This window comes from Mus caroli, unplaced genomic scaffold (assembly GCF_978045245.1).
Source record: "Mus caroli unplaced genomic scaffold, Mus_caroli_1 scaffold_2, whole genome shotgun sequence".
NCBI classification, from domain to species: domain Eukaryota; kingdom Metazoa; phylum Chordata; class Mammalia; order Rodentia; family Muridae; genus Mus; species Mus caroli.
Genome location: NW_028227257.1, coordinates 26850709 through 26873665, shown reverse-complemented (window position 1 = coordinate 26873665; position 22957 = coordinate 26850709). Strand labels below are relative to the sequence as shown.

Sequence of the window (22957 nt, the reverse complement as noted above, 5' to 3'; positions counted from 1 at the left end):
ATAACCCTAAGCCCTGGAGCATCCCCTTGCAGACAAACTTTCTCAGCTGGCAGGTCAGTGGGTATCCCTCAGATTCCAAGATGCTTCCCCAACCCTCCCTCTACACATTCTCAAATACACTGGGAAGAGCAACACAGAGAACCCGGCTTTGGAGCACACCTCTCTAGGTTCAAATCTATGTTTTATCTTATACAAGCTGAGGACCTTAAGCATCTCTCTGGGTCTCTCTTTCCTGTAAAGAAGGTAGGGCCACTTACTAGTCAGTCTATGCTTCTGACACAGTGCCGGGGAGGCAGAGGCAAGTGGATGCTTACTTGGAGCTTGCTGGCCAGCCAGCCATGCCTGATGGGAGAGCTGCAGGCAAATGACAAAACCCATCTCAAAGGAGGGAAATAACATCCTGAGGATGACCCCTGAGGTTTTGTCTTTTGCCCTTCATAGGCATCCAAGTGAATACACACAAAAATGCACACACACATTAAGAAACTATTTAGAGATACCTGGCAAAAAGAATGCATATAAATTACTGAGTACAGCACTTGGTACTTGATGAGCATTCAAAAGGTCTACACAGAAAGTTCCACGACACCCAGGTCTACACAGAAAAACTCTGTAAAAAACCAAAACCAAACCAACCAAACCAGATAAACAAAGGTAGGTCGAAAGAACGCTATTAATAGTGTTCTTAGTAGATTCAGTTTAGTTGTTTTGAGACAGACAGGGTTTTTTCCAGGTTGGCTTTCAACTCTGTGTAGCTGAGGATGCTGCTGAACTCTTTCCAAACACTGAGATCATAAGCTACATGTCCTCTATACCCCACTTTAACTTAGGTTCTAAAAAGCTGATCTGGCTGCAGTGTTGAGGCAGGTGTAATTTTTCTCCAGTCTTGTTCTCCTGCCTTTTAGCCTATCCTTCTAGATGCTCATAAACTGGACAAGAAAGATAAGAAAACCTCCAGAGGCACTGAGGAGATAGGGGTGATTTCTGCCCTGGTCAAAGGGAAGGAAATCTGTGGTGCTCTGCCCTGTAGAAAGAGGGCGTGGCCCACTCAGGGAGGGGAGAGAATCCAGGCTTGAAAAACATCCCTAAGCCACCTGGCCACCTGTACTATTTTTGCCTCCCCTGTGGTAATTTCTGCCAATGACACAAAGCTCTGGAATGTAACCCCCCCTCAATACATGGAGACACACACACACTTTCTCTCACAGAAGCATAGCTGTACTTTGCAGTCCTCCCAGGATGTGTTCAGAGCTAGCCTACAGGAAATGGTCAATAAAGAGCCTCCGATTGATTAATGAAGAAAGGGAGTATTCTCTGCCATTAAGCAAATATTAATGAGTACTGTGAGTACTATGTTGGTCTCTGGGGATCTGAAGTGACTAGGGTGGGTTTCTAGTTTTGGTGTGTGTCCCGTGTCGTTCCCCCCCCCCCCCACCCCCCCAGTTTAGAATCAGCAGAGAGAACAAAATCAAAGACCTATAGTGCTGGATACAACAGCTACAGCAGCAACATTTCTAGTGCTCCACCCCCACTCCCAAATGGGACAAAGGGCTTCTGAGGCAGACTGCTTGGGTTCAAAGCACTACTTTGACACTTACTAGCTATATTTCTGTGATGTTTTCTTCTCTGTCCCTTCATTCTCCTCCACAATGAAATTAAAAGAGTTAATTCTTCCTGGTTTGAGTTTGTCTTTTGTTTTGTTTGTGTTTTTTGAGATAGTGTCTCAAGACCTGAGGTCGATTCCTAACATTCATATGAAAAGCCAGGTGTGGTGGTATGCACCTGTAACAATATTACTTGAGAGATGGAGACAGGCTGGTCCCTAGGCCAGCTGTTTAGACTGAGCAGCAAGAGACCATGTTTCAAAATAAAGTGGAGAATGACAGAGGAGGATAGTTGAAACCAATCTCTGGCTTCCTCAACATCTGCACACAGAGACAAGTATACACATACACACCTATACAACACACACAGATACAACATACACAGAGGGGAAAAAAAAGAAACACGGCTACTGCCCAACAGCAGTATGTGATGATGCCCAGACTCAACCCAAAACTACAATTCTACAGTCCAGGCTCCCAACTACATAACCTCCTTCTCTTAAAGCTCAGACACAAGGGACCAGAGAGATGGCTTCTCAGGTAAAATGGCTTGCCACAAGCCTTTAATCCCAGCACTCAGGAGGCAGAAGCTAGTGGATCTCTGTGAGTTTGAGGTCAACATGGTCTAAAAGCAAGTTCTAGGTCAGCCAGAGATATTGTGAGACCCTTGTGTCCAAAACCAAAAAGTGCTTGTCAATCAAATCTCGTCAGACCTGTGTTCGATCCTCCAAACACACAAAAAGATAGATGAGAACAGCCAGGCATAGTGGCATATGCTTTTAGTCCTATCACTCAAGAGGCAGAGGCAGGTGGATCTCTGAGTTTAAGACCAGTCTAGTCTGCACAGCAAGTTCCAGGACAACCAGGGCTGTTGCATAGAAAAACCCTATCTTAGAAAAAAAAAAAAAGATAGGAATGAACTGATTCCATAAAAGTGTCCTCTGCCCTCCACACACTTGCTATTATGGCACACAATAATGATGATGATATTCATAATCATAACGATGAAGTAAAACAGAAAGAAAATGAAAAGACCTAGCACAGTGCCACAAACAGAGACCCCTCAAAGGAAGATCTGGTGGTCATCAGGCCATTATGCCTGACCCTTCCAAGGTAGGTACTGAGAAGACCAAAGGGGAGAGAACTCTTTTTTACCCTGAAGGGCTCTGAAAAGGGCCCAAAGGGTTAGATGTCAACTGCAGGCTTTGCTCCGAATTTCCACATACTTCTCTTATTGAAGTTTTGGGTACCAATATTGACCTCTATTCTCCTATAACCAGATCAGACCGAGAAAGGGCTGCAGGTGCAGACCACCTGCATAGACAGGCAGGCAGGACGGATGGACTTTTGTCTGGGCCTATACACCTTTCAGTTTCACCACTCAGCCACTACCCTGGCATCTTATAGCTGCACCTGCTGCTTGACCCAGTCCCAGGAGACCTAGAACACTAGACCTGGGCTTCCTCTCTGAGTCTTGCCTCCAAGGGTCATTTCTGAGTGACTCCCTAAAGATTTCTCTAGCATGGTTCCCTCAAGGTTCCATCTGCATGTGAGTGCTATGAGTATGGAAGGCAGATGGAGCATGGGTAGAACAAGGGATGGCTATTCTTGTTCTGAACCAGAGGTGAGTATGGGGTGAGGAGGTCTGTACCCTGGATTTTATATGTGAATGATATTGCTCTGGGCAGGGTCCAAGCTCCCACTAGTACCATAGCTGGGCAGGCAAGGACATACTGGGGTAGCCAATATCCATTTGAGTCACATTCAACAGTCTGAGCTTGCCTAGTAATTTTATGGTAGAGAGCAACCAATAGCCAAACCAGTGAGTAACCAAGCCACACAGAGAATGAAACTGAAAAGACCTAGAATTTGGTGAGCTTATTCTCCACAAGGCAGTATATGGGGCACTCTACATACACCAGCCATGATTAAGAATGCTTGCTAACCGGCTGCTAGATACTTAGCCACTAAGTGGTAGGATGGACCAGCAGTAGCTGTTAAGAGTGAATAAGATGATCCTGTGCTCAGTAAACACAGCACTTCCACCTTAGCTCCCCCCTAACCCCCGCCAAATTAACTCCCCTGTGAAACAACCTGTCTAGAAAGAACTATTTCTGCTTAATGATGTCTAGGTTTGGAGAAATAAGCTTGTCCTAACTCATGGAAATGGGGAAATGTTAAGTCAAGGTTTGTTTTTTTCTTTTTCCTGGTTGCAGGCTCGGTGAATGAATGAACGAACGAATGAATGAATGAATGAATGATACAGATATCTATGGCTGTGGCCTTAGTCAAGGAGGAGCAACAAGACCAAACATTTATAGTTTTCAAAGTGCTTTTTCACTTATCTCCTCCTTGTGCCTCTCTGCTAGTCCAGGAGGGAGGCAAAGCGGGTGTTATCTTTCTTCAGCATATGAGGCAGGCAACAGGCAGAGCTTAGGCAAGAGGCTTACGGCCATTGAACAAACAAGAAATGAGGGCATCCCAGAGAAACTCCACAGAGCCCACACAGTTTATGTGTAAGACATGGAGGCACTCACTGTGTGCTAGGCTTGCGTGCTCCCGTACACTTAAAATGTTCAACTCATAAATCTTCCAGTCATCAAATATGAAGGCATCTGCCATCTTAGAGTGGCAAAGATTAGAGAAAATCCACCCTGTTGCCAAATACTGAGTCAACAACATGGGTCCAGCTGTGTACCAGTTCTGACCGGAGGCCCTCCCTGGTGAGGGAGGCAGGCACAAGGCTGTGAGCCAAAGGTCTCTGTTTTCCTAACTCTTGAGCCAAAGGCTAGTCACATCTTCTGTAGCCCAAACATTTGCTTTCAGAAAGTAGCTCCTTTAATCCCAGCACTCTGGAGGTAGAGGCAGGCAGGTTTCTGAGTTCAAGGCCCGCCTGGTCTATATAACGAGTTCCAGGACAGCCAAGGCTAACCTAGGGCAACTTTGTCTAAAAAAAAAAAAAAAGAAAGAAAGAAAAAAGAAAAGAAAAAGAGAAGGAGAGAAAGAAAGAAAATTCCAACAATAATCAAAGCAACTTGACCACCTGTGACAGAAATGGGATAACAGCAATAGCAGTAGCTGTCACACTGAGTAGTTAGTTACTGTATGCCAGGCTCCAGGCATCTTAATAGTTGTTTTCAAGCTCAGCAGAGTGTTTCCAGAAAAGCACTGTAAGTTATTATCTCCTTGCTGTTTTTTTTTTTAACCATTTATTTATCTGTTTGTTTCTTTATGTGCAGTGAAATGGGGGAGGCTTGCCTATGGAAGTCAGGTGAAGTGGTGTCTTTCCATCTACATGTGAGTTCTGGGGTCTGAACTCATGTCATTAGGATGTATATATAGCAAATGCCTCTATCCACTGAGCCATTTCACCCACCCTTGCCCCTCCCCCCACTCCCATCAAACAGGTTTTACTCGTTAGTGCAGGCTAGCCTTGATGGCATTCTTCTTGCCTTAGCCTCCTTAGCCTCCCAAGTACTGGGACTTCAGGCAGGAGTTACTGTGCCCAGCTACTATATCCAACTCATTATTACTTACTTTTTGTCAGTCTGAGGTAGGGCTAGGCTAGTTTATAACTCCTTATATAGTCATGAACTTCTGATCCTCCTGAATACTGAGTTTTAGGCCTGGGTTACAAAGCCTGGGTAAGTGCAGTGCTAGGACTCGATCCCTAAGCTTCCTGCATACTAGGCAAACACTCTACCAAATGAATTGCACTTCTAACCCTACTGTACCTAACACTTCAATGGTGATCACCAATTTTCTCCCTAGGAGGCACTGGCAAGGCGAGTACCACAAACACCAGGAGCAGCTGCTACTAAGAGGGTGGAGGCCTCCAGAGACCCCAGAACCTTTCTCACTCATCCAGCTGTAGTCTCAGCCATTTTCTACATGTTTTGACACAGGGTCTCTGGAGTCCAGCTGGTCCTGACCTCAGTCTTGCCACACCCTCCCAGGTAGTTGCTTTTACTACCCTACTGAGAGGAGACAAGTAGAGAGGACTTGTGTTCACGGCAACAGGAGTTCCTCTGGGAGTTTGTGGCTTCTTCTGGCCGTCCACCACCCCCTGGAGAGAAGTGGATGGGGTGGACTTCTCCTTGGGCTTGGCAGGAGGCACAGCAAAGAAGCAACCTTATTAACTGTGTCCATCCTTGGCCAACAACCCCATGCATGTGACAAGGTGCATGTTCTTCACATGGAACTACTCTGGGGAAATTCCAGGGTACCTTTTGGACCCAAGAAGTCTCAAGGATGATAGACTGGCACAGCCCTGAACTATAAGTTAAGCTAACTATTTCTAAGCATGGTAACTAGGTCATCAGGTTCCTGGAGAAGCCAGCTGTGCCTGGGGGAGGAGGAGGGACGTTTTGTAGCCTACCAAGATCCCTACTTCCCCTCAGGCCACACCCTCCTCGAAATCTGCACCTGCTCTTGCCCTGAGCCCTCCCCCTAGTTGGCCCAGCTGTCTGGGCTCCCAGGGCCCCTCTCTGCCTTCCTCAGTGGGAAGGCCCTTTAGTAGGAGACACCTTATTGTCACCTGAGACTTTCGAAACTCCCCGCCTCTCTGGAGAGTAGTTTTGCTCAACCAGGGCAGCAAGAAAGCTAGGCCTCTTTGGGACTGCCAGGGTACCTTGCTGGCACAGTCATAGCAGGTGGCAGGAGACAGGTGATGTTTACCCTACAAAGGCTAGAGTTGCCAAAAGGCTTCAATCAGTCTTTTGAATCTGCACCTGGCTATGCGCCCCAAATAACAACCAGGGCGGCCTACCTGGTCTGCAGGTCCCAGGTGCCTCTCTCTCCCTGCAGCTCTGCCTGCTGAGTCCCACCTGGCAAGGATTCCTTTCTCCCAAGGGTTACTGGAGACATGACTGCATCCCATGTGTGCTTTGGGTCTCTCCCCTCCGAATCCAACATTACTATCAGCTACTCCCATCCCTGTTCCCCCAGGCCTCTATCAGTCTCTGCTTCCTTCTGCCTGACCAGTTTTACCCAGCACAGTAAAAGCCATGATAGCTCACCATCTCCCAGTGTTTCACATGCACCCTTCAGATCTGGCTGGCTGGTTCTTACCCATCTAGCCTGTCCCAGCCACATTCCTTTCACCTATTTAATCTTTCACTGAGTTGGGTGTGGTGGTGCAAGCCCATAACCCCAGAAAAGTGTCACAGGAGGACTGAGGTCAGGATCAGATGGGCTCTACAGAGACCCTGTTTCAAAACAGGGCGAAATGGCTGAGACTACAGACTGAGGAAGAACACTTGCACAGCAGGCTTAATGCCCTGGGTTCAACCTCTAGCATACAGGGTAGGAAAAGAACAAAGAAGCCTTCATGTTCCATATCTTCCAAACAGGTAATAGCACTGAAAACTGACTGAGTCTACGATAGGTCAGGCAGAAAGCTGAATGGTCTACACTCTACACAGTCATTCTCTCAAAAAATAGTGGCCAAATGTTACCACATTCCAAACATTCTGCTAGATGCTGATAATAAAGGAAAACTTTCCAGACAAAAGCAAATCCTCTGTGAGCTTTAGTCTCCCTGAATTAGAAAGTAAACATGTAAACATGTATACACGGGTAGCCTCTGGGGAAGTGAGACCTGAATGATAAAGAGAGTCCTAATCAGACCTGAGGCAGGCAGAGTGACTCTCAGCAGAGGAAAAAACACAGGAGCCTCTAAGGAAGAGACCCATTACCATTATCTTCACTTTACAGATGAGGAAATGGGAGACCTCAGCACAGAAAGCCACATTGCTGAAAGAGCTATGGGTACTTAAGCCCCCAGTGACATTTCCACTCTGACCCTTTCCACTGGAGTGCAGAAGAGTCTAGACTGGCAATCTAGCTGGCCAGGGGCCAGGTGGAAGGTGACGATGCAGACCGAGGGTGGAGGTCTCTCATGGGTAATCTAATGGGTGGTGGTGGTAGAAGCGGGACCATCTGGCAGAGGTCCAGGCCACCTGTAGGATGTAATCAGTGGTCTGGCCTCCTCCACGTTTTGAGTCTACACCACAGATTTGGCACAAGCCATTCACCAAGTGTTTGGGGCTTACTCCTGACTCAGAAGTGTTTGCTTCCTCAGGGACTGACAGTATACTACTACAGCTAGTAGTAACAACCCTCCTGTTCACTGTACAGACCCTAGCCAATCCCCTGCTGAAGCCTGGGCTCTGTGCCAGGCCCTTGGGAGAAAATAAACCAGTCCAGGTCTGCAGGAAAAGCAACAACATAGTGGCATAAGGATAGATTTTGGCACAAGGCATATCATCAGACTGTGCTCTGCCTCTTAGAAGATGTATTACTACGGAGGTCTCTGAGTCCTGGGTGTGCCCTCTTCACACTAGAGCAGTTGTGGAGACCAAATAAGATAATTATGTCAAGGGCATAAACATAGCACCTGGCACAGAGCAAGCAAGCACTCCACACACAACACCTGCTATTATTCTAACAACAGCAAGGCATTCTCTAACTTATGCCTTGCTTACTCCAGTAAGGTTGGCATTATTCTCTCAGGTTTATGGATTTGAAAATTGGAAGTTGCTTCACATGTGAGTTGTCCACGAGTTTGTTAAAAGTGATTAATAAATACTGTTTTGGCCTGGGTCTGAAATATACCTCAAAAAACGTATGTGTTAGCCAGGCACATTTTGTGATCCCAGGACTTTCCAGGCAGGAGGATTGTGGGTAAGTTTCAAGTTAGCTTGGACTACAGAGTGAGACTGTCTCAAAACAAAACCAAAACCCCCAGACCTCATGTGTTAAAGACATGGTTCCTAATGCAACAGTGTTCTGATGCAGGAACTTCAGGAAGGTAACTGGATGCACTCCGAGTGCAGGGCAGTCACGCGCTTACTGACTGGGCTCAAACCATTTTATTCAGAGGCTTGAAAGGTCTGCTCAACCTGTTAGCCCCAGCATGGCAACTATTCCAGACCTCTTCTCATCATTAAAGAGCAAATTTGTAACTTAATGGGCTTTGGGCAATAGGAAGCAAATCACTAGGGGCACACAGTGGTGGGCATTTTTTTTCCTAGTTCCCTCTCTTGTGTCACTGGCTTCCTTGATGCCATAAGGTAAGCAACTCTGCTTCACCATTTGTGGGCCATAAAGTTCTGCCTCACCACTCATAAATCAGGACAATGGAGCCAAGGGCAATAAACTGAAAGCTTCGAAACAGTGAGCTAAAATGTCTGGGAGCTGAGGGGACAGACAGATAGATGATCACATAGACTGATTCAAAGCGCAAGGCCACTAGCCAGTTCCATGGTGTGAAGCATTAAGACAGACTGCCAACAGAAAGTCTGTAGTCTCACTCATCACCACAGCCGTGGTGTCCCCATCCAAGGCATTCATTAGCATTTACTTATTTAAAGGAAATGAATGCAGCTTGAGGAGAGGCAGGCAGCAGCACAAGTAAGCTAGGAGTAACTAGCCAGACACAGGAGCAGGGCATGTTGAGGCAGGAAGTATAGGAAGGAGGATCAGGAGTACAAGGTGATCCTCAGCAACATCATGAAACTGAGGGCAGCAGCCTGGGATGCAGGAGACTCTCTCAAAAAGCTACCTGCCCCCAAACAAAGCAAAACAAAATAAACTCCAGGCAAACAGACTTGAAGTCTGACAGTCACTTCACTCTTTGTTTTAATTTCCTCCCTGGAAATGAGGCTGAAAGTAAGCCATCTTCCCTGGAAATGTGAACAAAAGGTTTGGTCCATTAGAAAAACCTATCATGTACAGGAAAGGAACCGTCACTATCTGCAGGCTGCTGTGGTGGTGCAGTTCTGGAAGCTAAACACTCTGAACTGGAACACTGGCTCCTCCAGGTATTGGCTGTGAGGCCCCAGCAGTATTCTTTTCTCTCAGCCTTGGTTTTCTTGATCATAAAATGAAGATGCTACCTACTTTATAGGCTGTTTCAAGTTCAAGAAATCAACTGCCTAAGCTCTAGTGTAAGGCAGGCCTGGAGTCAGGTTCTGGCTCTGCCTCTTGTTACAGCCCTTCAAGGCTCAGCTAGCAGCCTCCCTCTCTGGCTTGACCTGGTACTAACTGTGCTACTCAGGCTGCTGCCTTCCTCCTGTGCCTCAGTTGTGAAAGGGGCTAATAATAGTACCTACTGCATCGAGCGAGCGAGGCTGTGAGAATGGAATCAATTAGTACTTGTAGTGCATACTGAACAATGCCTGGCACAGAGTAAGCATTCAATAAATGTTAGGTGCTATTAATAGCAATGTTAACAATAATATTAATCACCAGGCGGAATAAGAGGAGGAGCTGCTTAGTCCTGGGACATGGGCATCCCATGAAATAATTCCAAAGAAGTGCTTGGACATGTGTCTAGAAGCAAGCCTTCAGCCTGTAAAAAGGGCATGAGGCTGGGCTCCTAAGTCCCAGTCCCACTGACCCTCTGGGGAGGGGAGTCAGGTTCCTCTGAAGGGACACTGTGTTCCCAGTGGTTGTGTTCCAGGCGCTGCCTGACTCTGACTTGGGGAACAAAGGCACATGTGTGTGGCCAGGGTGGAGGGAGGGGAATGTTTCCCTTTCAAGAGTTGGAACAAAGGATCTGAAGCATAGTTGAGTGCATTCCAATCTCCTCCCAGGCCAGCTCCCATTCTTCAGATGACTGTCCAAAAGGTTCGCAACCTTCCAGCTTCCTCCTGAAAGGTGACTAGGGAAGGGGTGGCCAGCTCTGTCACTCCAACCAGTCATCAATCTCCAAGAAGCAGGGTTTTAAGTGCAGAACCTTGGATACTTCCCTTAGGAACCTCTGTCCTATGCCCGAATGGATGGGTCGGAACCCGAGGGAGAAATCAGTTCATGGATGACACAGGGCACTCCCAAGTGACAGGTCTAATGCCCCTCTAGGGGAGAGTTTATAACTGATGGAGCCAGGGACAATGGCTGGGAGTTCTTTCCGACTGACCCCACAGTCTAGCATCAGAGGCAGACCTACTAGAAAGGCATTCCCAGTTCTAAAGGGAAGAGTACAGACTAGGACTGGAGGGAGAGACTAGGTGAAGGGGAAGGGAATAAGAGCAGAGAAAGTGACTGAAAGAGGAAAGGGAAGGGCATAAAAAAAAAGTAGGGGCATGCCTCTCGGAACACTACTTTGCAGTTTCCACACTCTGCAGCAGGAATCTGGCTGCTGGGCTGGGACAGGAAACAGTCTATGGAAGTCATTGCAATGGCATTTCCTGAAGAGCTCGAGAAAAAGCTCTAGTTCCGAGGGGAACTGTGCTCTCTACCCAGAGAACTCCATAGCTTAGAGCCAATGCAGGCCTGGCCTGAGACGGACTGGGGATGAAACCAAGCAGCAGCACAAGGACCCAAAGGTGGTTTCTCTCGACAAAACAGTGATGGAGGGACCCACGGAGCAGGACAGGACTGCCTGGATGATGGTCATGGTTCTGAACACTGCAGACCAAGAACTGACTTTCTGAGCCTTCCCAACAAGGCCAGGTCACACACTAGGTGACCAGTGAAGTCACTAATCTCTGAGCTTGCCTGCTCCTGTAACATGGAGATGGCACTGTCCTGATCACCAATCTGCATGGCTAAAGGTAGCACTAAGACAAGGTAGATGTGCAAGTGCTTTGTAACCTGAATGTGCTGGTCACTGTGCATGGAGACTTACTCTTGTGTAGCCAGTGACAAATGACCCTGTGATGACACTGTGTCTTGGAAAGAAGAAAGCCACTCTAAAAACTGCTGTGGACTAGCCTTCTTGGTGAAATCTGCCAAGGACTGAGGCCTGTGAGAACCAGGACTCCTAGGATATCAATTCCAAGATCTCATCATGAGGAAGAAGCTGAGGTCTGGGGCTGAACTGATCTGCAGACAGACTGAATATAGAGAGCTAACTAAGGGAGTAGATTTTTGGATATTTACCCTAAGACAAGGGAGAGCTTGGTCCACCAAGGCAGGTATACACTATAATTCATACCATGACAGAAGGCTGTCATGAGAACCTGCTAATGGGCAACTATAAACAAAAGGAGAATGGATGCTTTGTGAATGAGCCAAGAGTTCCATGGGACAGGTAATAAAAAGTATGACAGCAACATGTTGTCTGGCTCTCCAGATCTCAGCATACTTTAGTGTTTTATCATTGTGCCCAAGATTCAGGAAGGTCAAGAGTGTGGAGGTGGGAGCGGTGGGATGTTTACCTAGACAAGGTACAGTTTTCCAGGCAGAAACAGAAGAATGCAGGCGAGTCGATTGTAAAATCTATTTGGAGAGAAGGATTTCTGAAGGAGAGTTAGAGTTCGGTTACTTATTGGCATGAGATAGGGGCTCACTGTATAGCCCATGCTGGCCTTGAATTCACAATGTAGTCTGGGCTACCCTCAAACTCAAGCAATCTTTCTGCCTCAACCTCCTAAATGCTAGGATTATAGCCATGCACCACCATGCCCAGCTAACAGCTTATTCAGTCCGTATTCCACCTAGAATCTCCAAACAGCTCCCCGCCCCACCAAAAAAAAGGCTTCCAACGTGGCTAGACAGATCAGTCAATAATACACCATGTGCAAAGTTGGTCTCCTCTACCTGCATACCCACTTAAAGCCAAGTCGCCTTTTCATCTGCCAGGCACCAGCTTCCTCAAGAGGGGAGGACCTGCCTCCACCTTTACAGAAGTCTAAGCGTACCTACCTGTTTCAAACCTGTCTTGCAACACCCTCTCCCCAGCCTTCTCTCCATCCTTCCCCAAGCTTTCTGTGCCCTCATCTCCTACCATTCTGTTCCTTGCTGCTTCTTCAGGCAAACTGACTTCTTGCCATCCCTGAAAACGCCAAGCTGAGTATCTTTTCTCCTTAGTCCACTCCTCTGCTTGAGAAGCTCTCTATATGGACCCACACAGTGAACCACCTCCTTCAGATCTTGGCTCAAATACCACCTTCAGGTTTGCTGGGGTTCTGGATACAATATTCTAAGAACAGGCCTGGGCGACCAGAATAGGATATGTGGCATTCTGGAAGCTGGTTATTCTGAGAAATATATACTCAGAGACACATAGGAGTAACCCTGAAAGGCTGGTTGGCTGGCTGGCTTTCTTTCTTTTTCTTTCTCTCTTTCTTTCTTCCTTCCTTCCTTCCTTTCTTTCCTCCTTCCTTTCTTTTGGTTTTTGGTTTTTCAAGATAGGCATCCCCTGTGCAGCCTTAGCTGATCCGAGAAAAGCTGTTTTCATAAAGAAACATCTGTCACAAAAGTATTTATTTCTGTCAGTTGTGTCGGGTTGCTCTACAACTTTTATTACCTGAGACACTTTACAATATTTACTCACTATACTTTGTAGCTAAGCTTCCTGTAACTTGAAGTCACTGTATGAATTCCAAAACCCTATTCCTTCCTTCCATCTATTTATTTACTTATTTCTTGTTTTGAGACAGGGTGAGAGTTAGCCTCTCACTCCAAGGTCTGTCTGTCTACTGGGTTACAGGCATGTGCCATACACTCAGCCTCCTACTTCTTTATGTAGTTCAGGATGCGACAGAGGCCTCAATCATGAATCTAGCCATTCTTTGAGTTTGGCTCTTGTGCACAAATGACTTATCAAAATGTTTGGGGTTTTTGATAATTTGTCTTATGTCAAGATAATTCATACTCTAGCTACCCAACAGGTGATGGGTGAGCTATTTTTCATTTCCCTGTATCTTGGTTGTTCACTTTTTTGATCACTCCTTAAATTTCATCCATCCATCCACCCATCTATCTACTCCCTGGGTACGGCCATGCCATGGGCACATATGGAGGTCAGAAGACAACTCGAGATTAGTTCTTCCCTTCCACCAAGTGGAAACCAGGGATGTAACTCAAGATATCAGGCTTGTAGCATATACCTTTATAAGCTGAATTATCCTGCCAGGTCCTTTGATCACCATTATTAAAGTGCTGCCCTACCCTGCTGTGATAGGCATTATCTATAAACCAATCTGCTTTTTTTCCCCTTATTTCCTTCAGAGTTCATAGTATCAGCTGAAAGCTCGCTCTCCCCCCCTCTGTTTCCCCCCCCACACACACACAGAGAAAGGGGGCGGGGGGCAAACAAACTTGGGTCCTCTAGAAGAGTAGCAAGAGCTCTTAAACATTAAGCCATCTCTCTAGCTCCCAGGCTGTATCATCAATGGACTGCTGTGTACACACTGAGTGTGTGTGTGTGTGTGTGTGTGTGCGCGCGCGCACGCGCGCTCGAGTGCACGCACACTCGGCTTAGCTTGCACTTCTATGCATATGCACACAGAGGCTGGAGGTCAATCCTAGGTATTGCTCTTCAGAAGCTATCTACTTCACTGGCCTAGAACTCACACATTAGTCTAGAGTGGCTGGCCAGCAAGCCCCAGAAAGCCCTAGTCTCTGCCTACCAGCTTTGGGATTATGAGTGCACATCACTGTGTCTGGCATTTTTTTTTAAAAACATAGATTCTGAATTCTAGTGATCAAACTCAGGTTCTTTTTTTTTTTTTTTGGACGTGGGGGTTGGGGGGGGGGGATTAGAGGGTTGAGATGGTTTTTCTGTGTAGTCTTGGCTGTCCTAGAACTCACTCTGTAGACCAGCCTGCCTCTACTTCTCAAGTTGTTAGGATTAAAACTATGGGCTTGCCCAAACTCAGATTCTTATGCTAGCACAGCAAGCATTTTACAGACTGAGCCTCAGCCTCTATTATGTATTTTTTTTCTTTCTATCAGAACGAGTTACATGAGGCAAAAACTTATTCGTTTTGTTTAGTATTACTATCTGTTGTTTGTCTAGTATTGAGCCTAGCAGAGTAGAGGCTCAATAACTGGGTCAGAGGAGGCGCCCACCATTATTATTCTGGTTTGATAAGGTCCTTCCTTCAGAAACTTAGTATCTTTTCATCAGTGACTACTACACCCAAGACCTGTGCTCTGGGCTGAGATAACCAGTGAGCAAGATGTGGACTCTGCCTCAACTCCTGACAGAGTACAGCCTTGGAAATGCCTCTGGGCACCTACCTGACACTAACAGTTTCTTTCTTTATACAAAGTGCGAGGGATCATATGTAAAAGGTGAGTATCAAGCTGGTGGCAATTTGTCTCACTAGGTGAAACAAAGATCCCATGGGACTCTGTTTATCACTAGATGCCCAGTGGGAGTGGGGAAGACAGACTGAGCTGCAGGGACAATAGGATTCAGAGTGAACCCTTCAAGGAAAGAGGAGTCACAGGGAAGATCCTGCAGACTCTGGTTGGAGGGCAGGGATGGGGGCAGAAATCCTGATAGGCTTAGGTTGTTGAAAGGCAGCTCACTGGGGATACCTTTAAAGCAGAGCACACTAACCCAGACAAGGCAGCAATTGCAAAAAGCAAGTCCTGTGGTGGGAGGCTGGGCATGAGAGAAGGATGCCCAAGACCACTGGCCTTAGGACAGGAGTCTGCTGGGAGAGGGGTTCAGCTAATAATACCGCTTCACACAGCCCAAACAAAATTGGTGATTGCCCACAAAGTCAAGAAACTCTCCAGGTTCCACTGGGGCCCCCTAAAAATTACCTAGGTAATTTTTAAGCAGAAGATGAAGAGTTCCATGTGGTTGCTGGGGATGCTGCTTTAGGAGTCTGGAAAACCCTATGATAGCAAAGGAGTTTTAAGAGCCACCTAAAAAAAGACACTGAAAAGAAGTAGGTGTTCCAAGGGGGAGCCCCTGAGACACTTTACTTCATTTGGAGACCTGAATGAGATTACTAAGAATTTCTGTGTTGGGGTTTCTGATGGGGCTTCCCCAAGAAAACCACAGAACTGCCGAATTTGCAAATGGAGCTGAGGTGCTTCAACTAAGCACATGTCCATCTCTCTGTTGCACTGAAGAAGCCACAACAGGTAGAGTAGAGCTGCAGCTTGGGGAAGGCCAAGCTAGGTGCTCTCCCCAGTATCACTCGTTCTCTGCTCCTAACAATGGTGTTTCCACTGGGCAGAGGGTATCTCCAGGGCTGGTAATACCAAAGTGACTGGCCCACTTGGAGCCTCATCCACATTCAAAGTAAACAAAACAAAACAAAACAAAACAAAACAAAAACAACAACAAAAAAGGGTTTCATCTAATGGGGCCTAGGTCTCAGTGAACAGGCTTAGTTTCTTAAGTAGTAACTCCAGGGAGTAAAGTTCAGAGCCTAGAGGGAGGAAGCTCATTTTGGAGAAGATGGGCATCCACCCTACAATTAAGGTCAGCGAAGGGCTTTTATTCTGGCAGTTGGGTATCATTATTAGATTTTACAGGTAGGAGAGACAAAAGACAAGAGACACAAACAGGTACAACATTTTTTCAGGTGACTCAGGCAGGCGGGCAGTAGTATGGCCAGAGGCTGGAGTTCCAATCCTTACAGCATCACCCTACAATTAACAGAGATTCTGGGGCAGGCTATCTGTCTCCTTGCACACATGCCACTCTCAATGATTGACAAGACTGAGATTTTAACAAGGAAAACACTAACAAGAAGCCATCATGACCGGGCAAACTCCTAATGCCACGCAACACTTGCCAAGCCTGAGTTTTCTTAGTACCCCAATCGGAGGTTTCCACACATTTGGGAACCTACTACTGATGATAAAGGCACTGTTCTCAAACACCAGAACACTGCTACGATTGCAACATGGAATGAGTACCTTCTACAGGCATGCTGTTCTCAGCCCAACAGTAGCCATGAGTTTCTATGCTACTCTGTCTGGATTATTACTTCCTGATTAAGGCATGGATGGAAAGAGTCTGGACTCTAAAATTAGGCCAACCTCAATTTAAGACACTAAGTTGGCTGAGAAACATTTAAGCTCGGTTATTTAGCTACTGGGAGCTTTGTGTACAACCTGGGAATAAATTCACGTACTTTGGGAAGTTACTGTATGGAACATATGAATGACCACATATTTCCATGATAGAGAGATATTGTCTAGCTTATGCTAGCACCTTGCCTTATAGTAGATGTTCAGTAAATTTGCCCCATTAGTAAAGGATAAAACACCTGCGATACTCAGGTACAAGAAAGGCAAAGTTCTGTCCCCTTTCCTAAAGGATGCTAAATTTGGAGCATACCCTGAGTGACTATCTGAACTCATAGCTGCAGCCTCCAGGGAAGTTAGGGGATGCCACTGCAGCAGCATCTGTACAGCTCAAAGGAGACTGTACCTAAAAGGACATGGGTAGGCATCTTCCACCAAGGCTCAAATAACACCGAGGGGAATGTTTCTTGCCCACTGGTCCCGGAAAGAATGCATATCCAGAAATGGTCCTGCCCTAACCGGCTCTTCTGCACACATTCCCTCTCTGCTTACCACGCAGAAGTGGCAAGTTACCAGGTATGTTGCCCAACAGGCTCTGGAGATTCTTGAGTGAAGAGACACTGGAAGGTGGGATTTTAGTCAGTGAAGATCTAATGAATCTGTCCCTCAAGCTGCTGCCTTAGGTCAGTTTAGCATTTTTCTAGGTGATTGGAAGACAGTATGGCAATTCTTAGGTCCCAGTAGCCTCTGCAGACAAGAGGCTGGCTGGCCCAGCAGGTACCTCGTCAATCACCTACTGTTTGTAGCTGGCAAGACCCTACCTGTTATTAGGACCTTTAGTCAACTAAAGACAGTCAGCATGCGACGGAGGGAAAGGGCGAACATCTACTTGGAGATGCTTCAGAGGGTGTGTCTGAAGCGCTGGAATCCTGTCCCTCCTGTAATCAGCTGAACAAATATTTGCCCCAAAAGAGAATCAAAGCAAGAGAATGAATAGAAGAGGTCACAGCACAAACCAACAGGAACTATTTAATCATTTATCTCCCCAGGGAGTTCATTTACAGATTAGCTTTCAAGCCTGGCAACCCTTAACTCAAGGGAACCCACCTTTACCTCAGTCAACTCTACTCTGGTCATCTGGCCTCTACTGACAAGTGACCTCCTTGCCTTTACAAGAGCCACTGGAGGGAAGAAAGGTGAAGTTTCAAAGAAATGGGAAACTAGAGAGAGGATGGGGTCCCAGGGAAAACCTGGAGGTCTCTCACCCAGTAGTAAAGCAAAGTGCTTGCCCCGCCCTAGGCCCAGCCTATGGACAACTAAATTCTTGACATTCCGGAGTCCATGGTGCATGGCCCCTTCCACCTCACTTCCTTCAATGGATGACTTATTTTCCAGTCTGTCCATTTTCTACATATTCTAAGGAGACAGAATACGTCTCAGAAGCCGCAATATCCCCTATTCTAGAATGCAGTTCACTCTGAAGGGTAACAAACGCCTACCACGGCAGCTACTAGTAAGGGACCGCTCACCTCTATCTCACCCTGACTGATGAGGTGGCCCGCAGGATTCTGAACAAAAAGCACTCATTGTGTCAGCCTCTGCTCTCTTTATCTTTGGGTCACAATAGTCTGCTAGAAACTAAGGCTCTAGAAGGTAAACCAGCCTGTCCAAGGTCACATGGCCAGTTAAGTGACAGGGCCAGGACTCACACCCACATCCAGTCTGTCACCAAATCTTAATTTCCTATGGAGCCTCACAAACCAGGTTCTTGCTCTGCCAGCAAACAGTGCTTCAGTAAAGAGGCCCCAGGGCCCTGACCAGAAAAACACTGGGCAGAGCAGCTGGAGATCCCCAACCGATCCAGGGCAGGGAGGTGCAAAGTCCTGGGGCTTGATATATGGCACAGCAAGGGCTCCACAAACAAGCCAACCATGCAGAAAGTTGCACACTTTGGGGAAAATGAACTTAGGGGCACAGCACAAACACCATTGGCCCAGACCACCCTCCTCTAAAATCAGACAATACTCAGCCACTCTAGCCAGTGGGGGCTCCTGACTGGCCAAATGGTCTGAGTACCATGCATGCAAGTACACAGGAGCCTGAGGTTCCAGTTCTGCAGTTTCCTGGGTATTATGTTCATCACCCCAGCCAAGGTGACCCATTACATGAGAGTGAGCAGTACGCAGGGAGAACTTGCTGCTCTCATAGGTTTTAAGCCAAGTAAACAGGCGACAGGCTGTTTTTCTTTGCTGAGAAATTGGAACAAAACTATGAAACTGTGGGGCCACAAGGGTAGCCAGAATGAAAGATACAGGTCCCTTAATAACTGGGTCATCTATATTTCCAAAGTTAACCTCTTGTATTAAAATGAAGCCAGGAAGGTCTCCTGAACAATCGATATCTTTAACAACCATGCCATATAACAGAAAGAGACCCAAAAGGACAGTTTTAGGGATGTTCACAGAGAAGAGAGACACAAGGAGCGGACACACAAGGGGCGTGGTTCTTACCCAGCCGCCGTTCTCCTGGATCCAAGGCTCTAGGTGGTCATTCAGATAGGTGGCCATCCAACTTGCAATCCGACTCACCAATACCTGCATCTCCTTGTCTACGCTTTCCACGCACAGTGCCCCGCCAAAGGAGAAAAAGGCCACGATGCGACCCCAGTTTACTCCATCCCGAAAGAGTTCATTCACTACCTGCTCAAAGCTCTGATACGCGGTCCCTGGGGTTATGTGAAGCTGGGATGTTAGATCACTGAACGCTCTCCGGTACCGCAGTTCAAACTCATCGCCAGCCTCTCTCAGCGCTTGCTTCACTGCTGCCATGGGGATCACCTCCCGCGCATCCAAACTGCTGCTGTGGCCAGTGGCTCCATTCACGGCGGGGCTATCCGCCAGGTGCCAGGATGGGTTGCCATTGATGGCACTGGGGGTCTCCCTCTCTGCTTCAGTTTCTTCTGGGGCCTCAGTCCTATTCTCTTCGACATCACTAAACTGACTCCAGCTGTATCCTTTCTGGGAAAGCTTGTAGGAGAGAAAGTCGACCACCAGCTCCCGGTTGCTCTGAGACATTTTTATAATAGATATGGGCTCAACCAGTCCATTGTCCAAAACACCTGCTCACTTACTGGGTCTGCTCTGTGTTTAGCGATTCTCTTCCAGGATCCAAAGCCAAGATAAGGTTCTGAAGAGAGAGAGAGAGAGAGCTTCAGGAGAAAAAATTAATATGCATGTCATTTACCTTACAATATTCCCATTCCTCCTCCAGGTACCAGAATTGCTTTCTTTGTGGCTCTTATGAAGGTCTGAGTCCAGGTTCTAAGGGACTTCAATGAAGTCAAATTGAAAGGACCAGCCAGCTTTGAATTGTTTCATCCGCCTCTTTTTACTACAACCACCCACCCCCTTTTCTCCGAAATGCCTTTCTCCAAAAGTCACCCCCATTGGCATATCCCCACCACCACCACCTACATTCAAATCTATCTCCGGCGACAGCAAGCAGGTGCAACCCCCGGAAGGTCTTTTGTATCATAGGTCGGGGAGGAGGTGGTGGCTGGGTCGCCGGTTAACTCAGCAAAAAAACCCAGCCCCGGCCGGAGGGATCATGCGACCTGGTAGGCAGCTCAGGAGGCGACAGAGGAATTGCGAAGCTTAGGAACCTGCCCCCTCGCTTGCTACCTCCATTGCCCAGATCGAGGGCGGCCTCTCTCTCTGCTCCGCAGGCTCCAGCCACCCGGGAGCCCAACCCCCTCGCTCTAGCACGCCCCTTGGCTCTCCGCCTCCTACTGGGAGTCAGGAGAACTCTCCCGGAGGTATGGGTTTAGTGTAATTTCCCCCACCCCTCCTTTCTTTCTTTCTATTTAAGTACCAGCCTTGGATGAGGCTTCCGAAACCCTAAAGGGACTTCTCAGTGAATCTCAAGGTTTCGCGCAGGGACGCGGAGAGGGGGGAGACGGCCTCGGATCTGCGATCTGATTTCGGAAAGACCACTCCCGGGCTTTTCCGAGAGGCGTATGCTGGAGACCCCCCACAAACACCGCTAGTTGTCTTTGAATTCCCCAAAGGCCCTGGACACAGCACTGGGGGACGGCCAGGTCCTCCATTCCGCGCCCGGACACAATGGCCGCCGGCACCCCCCGCACAAAGACGGGGTGAGAGAGAGGCGCTGAGCCCCGCCACCGGCCAGGAAGAAGGGTCGGGACTCCCACAGCGGAGACCTCGTTTTTTCCTGAGGCCGAGCCCAAGGCGGCCTTTTGGAGCCCCCTGCAGGGCTCGAGGGCCGGAGGCCGGTCCGCGCCGGAGCCCCGGGTGGGTGGGCTGAGGCCTCGCTTACTGCTCGCGCTCCCCTAGGCCGGGTACCCGCCGAGCCACCGCCCCGTTGCTAGGCAACCGCCCTCCCTCAGGGGCGCCCCCTAGACCTCTCTGGAAGGAGGGGTCTCGCCCCCGCGGCCCGCCCCAGCTTAGCCAATCCGCGGGTCGAGTCGGCACGGAAGCGGGACGGCAAAGGCTCCCATTGGGCCCAGCGCCTGTCAGGCACAGGGGAGGCGGCGCTCTCACCTGCGAGCCCTAGCGAGCCGTGGGGGGCCACATCCCCCCTTCATAGGCCCAGTGGCTTCCAGACACGAGGGCGTTTTGCGGCTGGGAAGTATGCCGCGGACTTGGGCCGGCCTACCTGGCTGACTGCTGGTGCTGAATCTCCCGGAGAAGCCGGCCTCAGTTTCCCCTGAAGAGACCGGGGGAACTTGCAAGCGCAGCCACTTCCGGTGCCGCGGCAGCGCGCGCGAGCCCGAGACGCAAAAGGAGTGCGCGCCAGAAAGGGACTGGCATCGAGACATGGGAGAGCAGCGTCCCCTGGCGAGCGATTTGAGAAGTCTCAGGCGCGTGGAACGTTTATGGTTCACATTCCTTCAATCTAGTTCCTTCATCCATCTGTCCCTTTGTATACTACAGAAAAAGTGCTTTTTCCTGGGTGTCTAACATCGAACAGGTTTCTCAACTTGTGTATTTCCCCCTCACTTTAAAAATAGACAGCAGTATTGACCTTTCATTGACTGTGTACCAGGTACTACTTGAAAAGCCTGAAGAATAGAAAGCCCTTAGTTTGGTTTGTTGAAGACACAAGGCAAGGCAATGTCTCTGTTTTTATGAAGACTTATACCTTAGGGGTGGAGACTACCCAACTAGGAAAATACACAAACAAGGTAATCTCTAGTGCTTTGGGAAAAAATCCTGACATTGTGATAATGATGGTGAAAACGAGAGTTGCCTTAGAGTGAGTGAGTGAGTGATCTTTTTAAAAATGCAAACCCCGTCTCTGCCTGACCAGTGCAGTAGAAAGACATTTATTTAACAGTTTTTCAGCCCAATCTGTCCTCAATCTATGTAGCATAGAATAACCTACTCTCTCTCTCTCTTTCTTTCTTTCTTTCTTTCTTTCTTTCTTTCTTTCTTTCTTTCTTTTTTCTTTTGGTTGTGAGCCCAGCCTTTAACGACTGCGCCATCCATCTCTTCTCCTGTTTCACTATTATACAGTTTATGTGTTGCTGGCGACCGAACCCAGAACTTTGTGCATAGTAGTCAGGCATTCTACCAAATGAGCTATAACTCAGTTTTTCGAAAATTTATTTGGGGGCATATACACATGAGTGTGGGTATGTACGTGCCACCGCGTTTATATGGAGGTCTGAGGACAACATTTAGGCGTTAATTCTGTTCAAGAGTGGAACTCAGATCCTGGGCTTGTAAGGCAAGTTCTTTCTTTCTTTTTTTTTTTTTTAAGTTCTTTCTTTTTATACAGGGTCTGGTTATGTAGCTGTGGGCTGCCCTTGACCTTGAATTCACTATACAGTCTAGGTTGGTCTTGAACTCCTAGCAATCTTTCAGCTTTTGTGGACTGAGAGTTACTGAGCTCTCAGCTTCCTGGTGTGAAAATGACCACTGTTGGCCACTTAGTGTCCATGACATGATACAGGAGCTCTTTCTCTGCTGATTCCTGGCTGGAGACAGCAACTCGCCGTCTTTCACAGAATGTACTGTTGGCCACAGAGTTCATTCAACCCTTTTGGGAAACCCCTTGACTGAAATTTGGTGTGTGCTGGAGAACTAAGCCCATGTGGGAACGGACACACCAGAATTGTTTCAAACTCGTTATCTTCTCTGAGCCTCATACAGCTCCCAGGTGGGTGTTATTAAACCAGCCAAAGGAGGCAGAGACTAAAAGAAATTAATACATTACCTGAAGAAAGATTGTGTGTGAAGAGGGGTGGGGTGGCTATAAGACAAAAGAAAAAAAAAGGAGAGGTGCTGGATCGGAATGGACCCTGGCTGGTCTAAAACCAAAGTCATGGCTTAACCAACTCAAACGAACTGCCTTGGGATCTCTTACAGGATCCGAATGGTGTGTGTGTCCCCCACAGATTTCTGTGTGTCGTCGGCCTCACAGGTTCCTAACAGCTTTGCTGCAGTGGGCTGAAGGTTAAATGAGGGACGGGGGCTGGTGAGATGACTCATCCTATAAAGGAGCTCTCTCCCTTAGCCTGACAACTGGACTTCCATCTTGGAATCCACATAGTGAAAGGAAAGAACTAACTCAAAATTGTTCCCCCACCCTCCAGCTCCTGGTAA

General features: G+C 47.8%; 1 protein-coding gene across 4 annotated transcripts in view; it reads right to left on the bottom strand.

Annotated features, from left to right (window-relative positions):
- Positions 1-21118, bottom strand: part of Bcl2l1 (BCL2 like 1) — a 51724-nt gene extending 30606 nt beyond the window's left edge. The window contains exons 1-2 of one of the 4 annotated variants that reach the window (XM_021155074.2): positions 21006-21118; positions 18842-19517 (exon numbers count right to left, since the gene is read on the bottom strand). In XM_021155074.2, the coding sequence (XP_021010733.1) occupies positions 18842-19405 (564 nt within the window). In that variant the 5' untranslated portion in view covers positions 19406-19517; positions 21006-21118. Of the gene's footprint in view, positions 1-18841; positions 19518-19605; positions 19707-19804; positions 20707-20890 lie in introns of those variants that run through there. The other 3 variants (XM_029471115.2, XM_021155070.3, XM_021155078.3) reach the window with 3 other exon arrangements.
- Positions 21119-22957: the final 1839 nt, after the last annotated feature.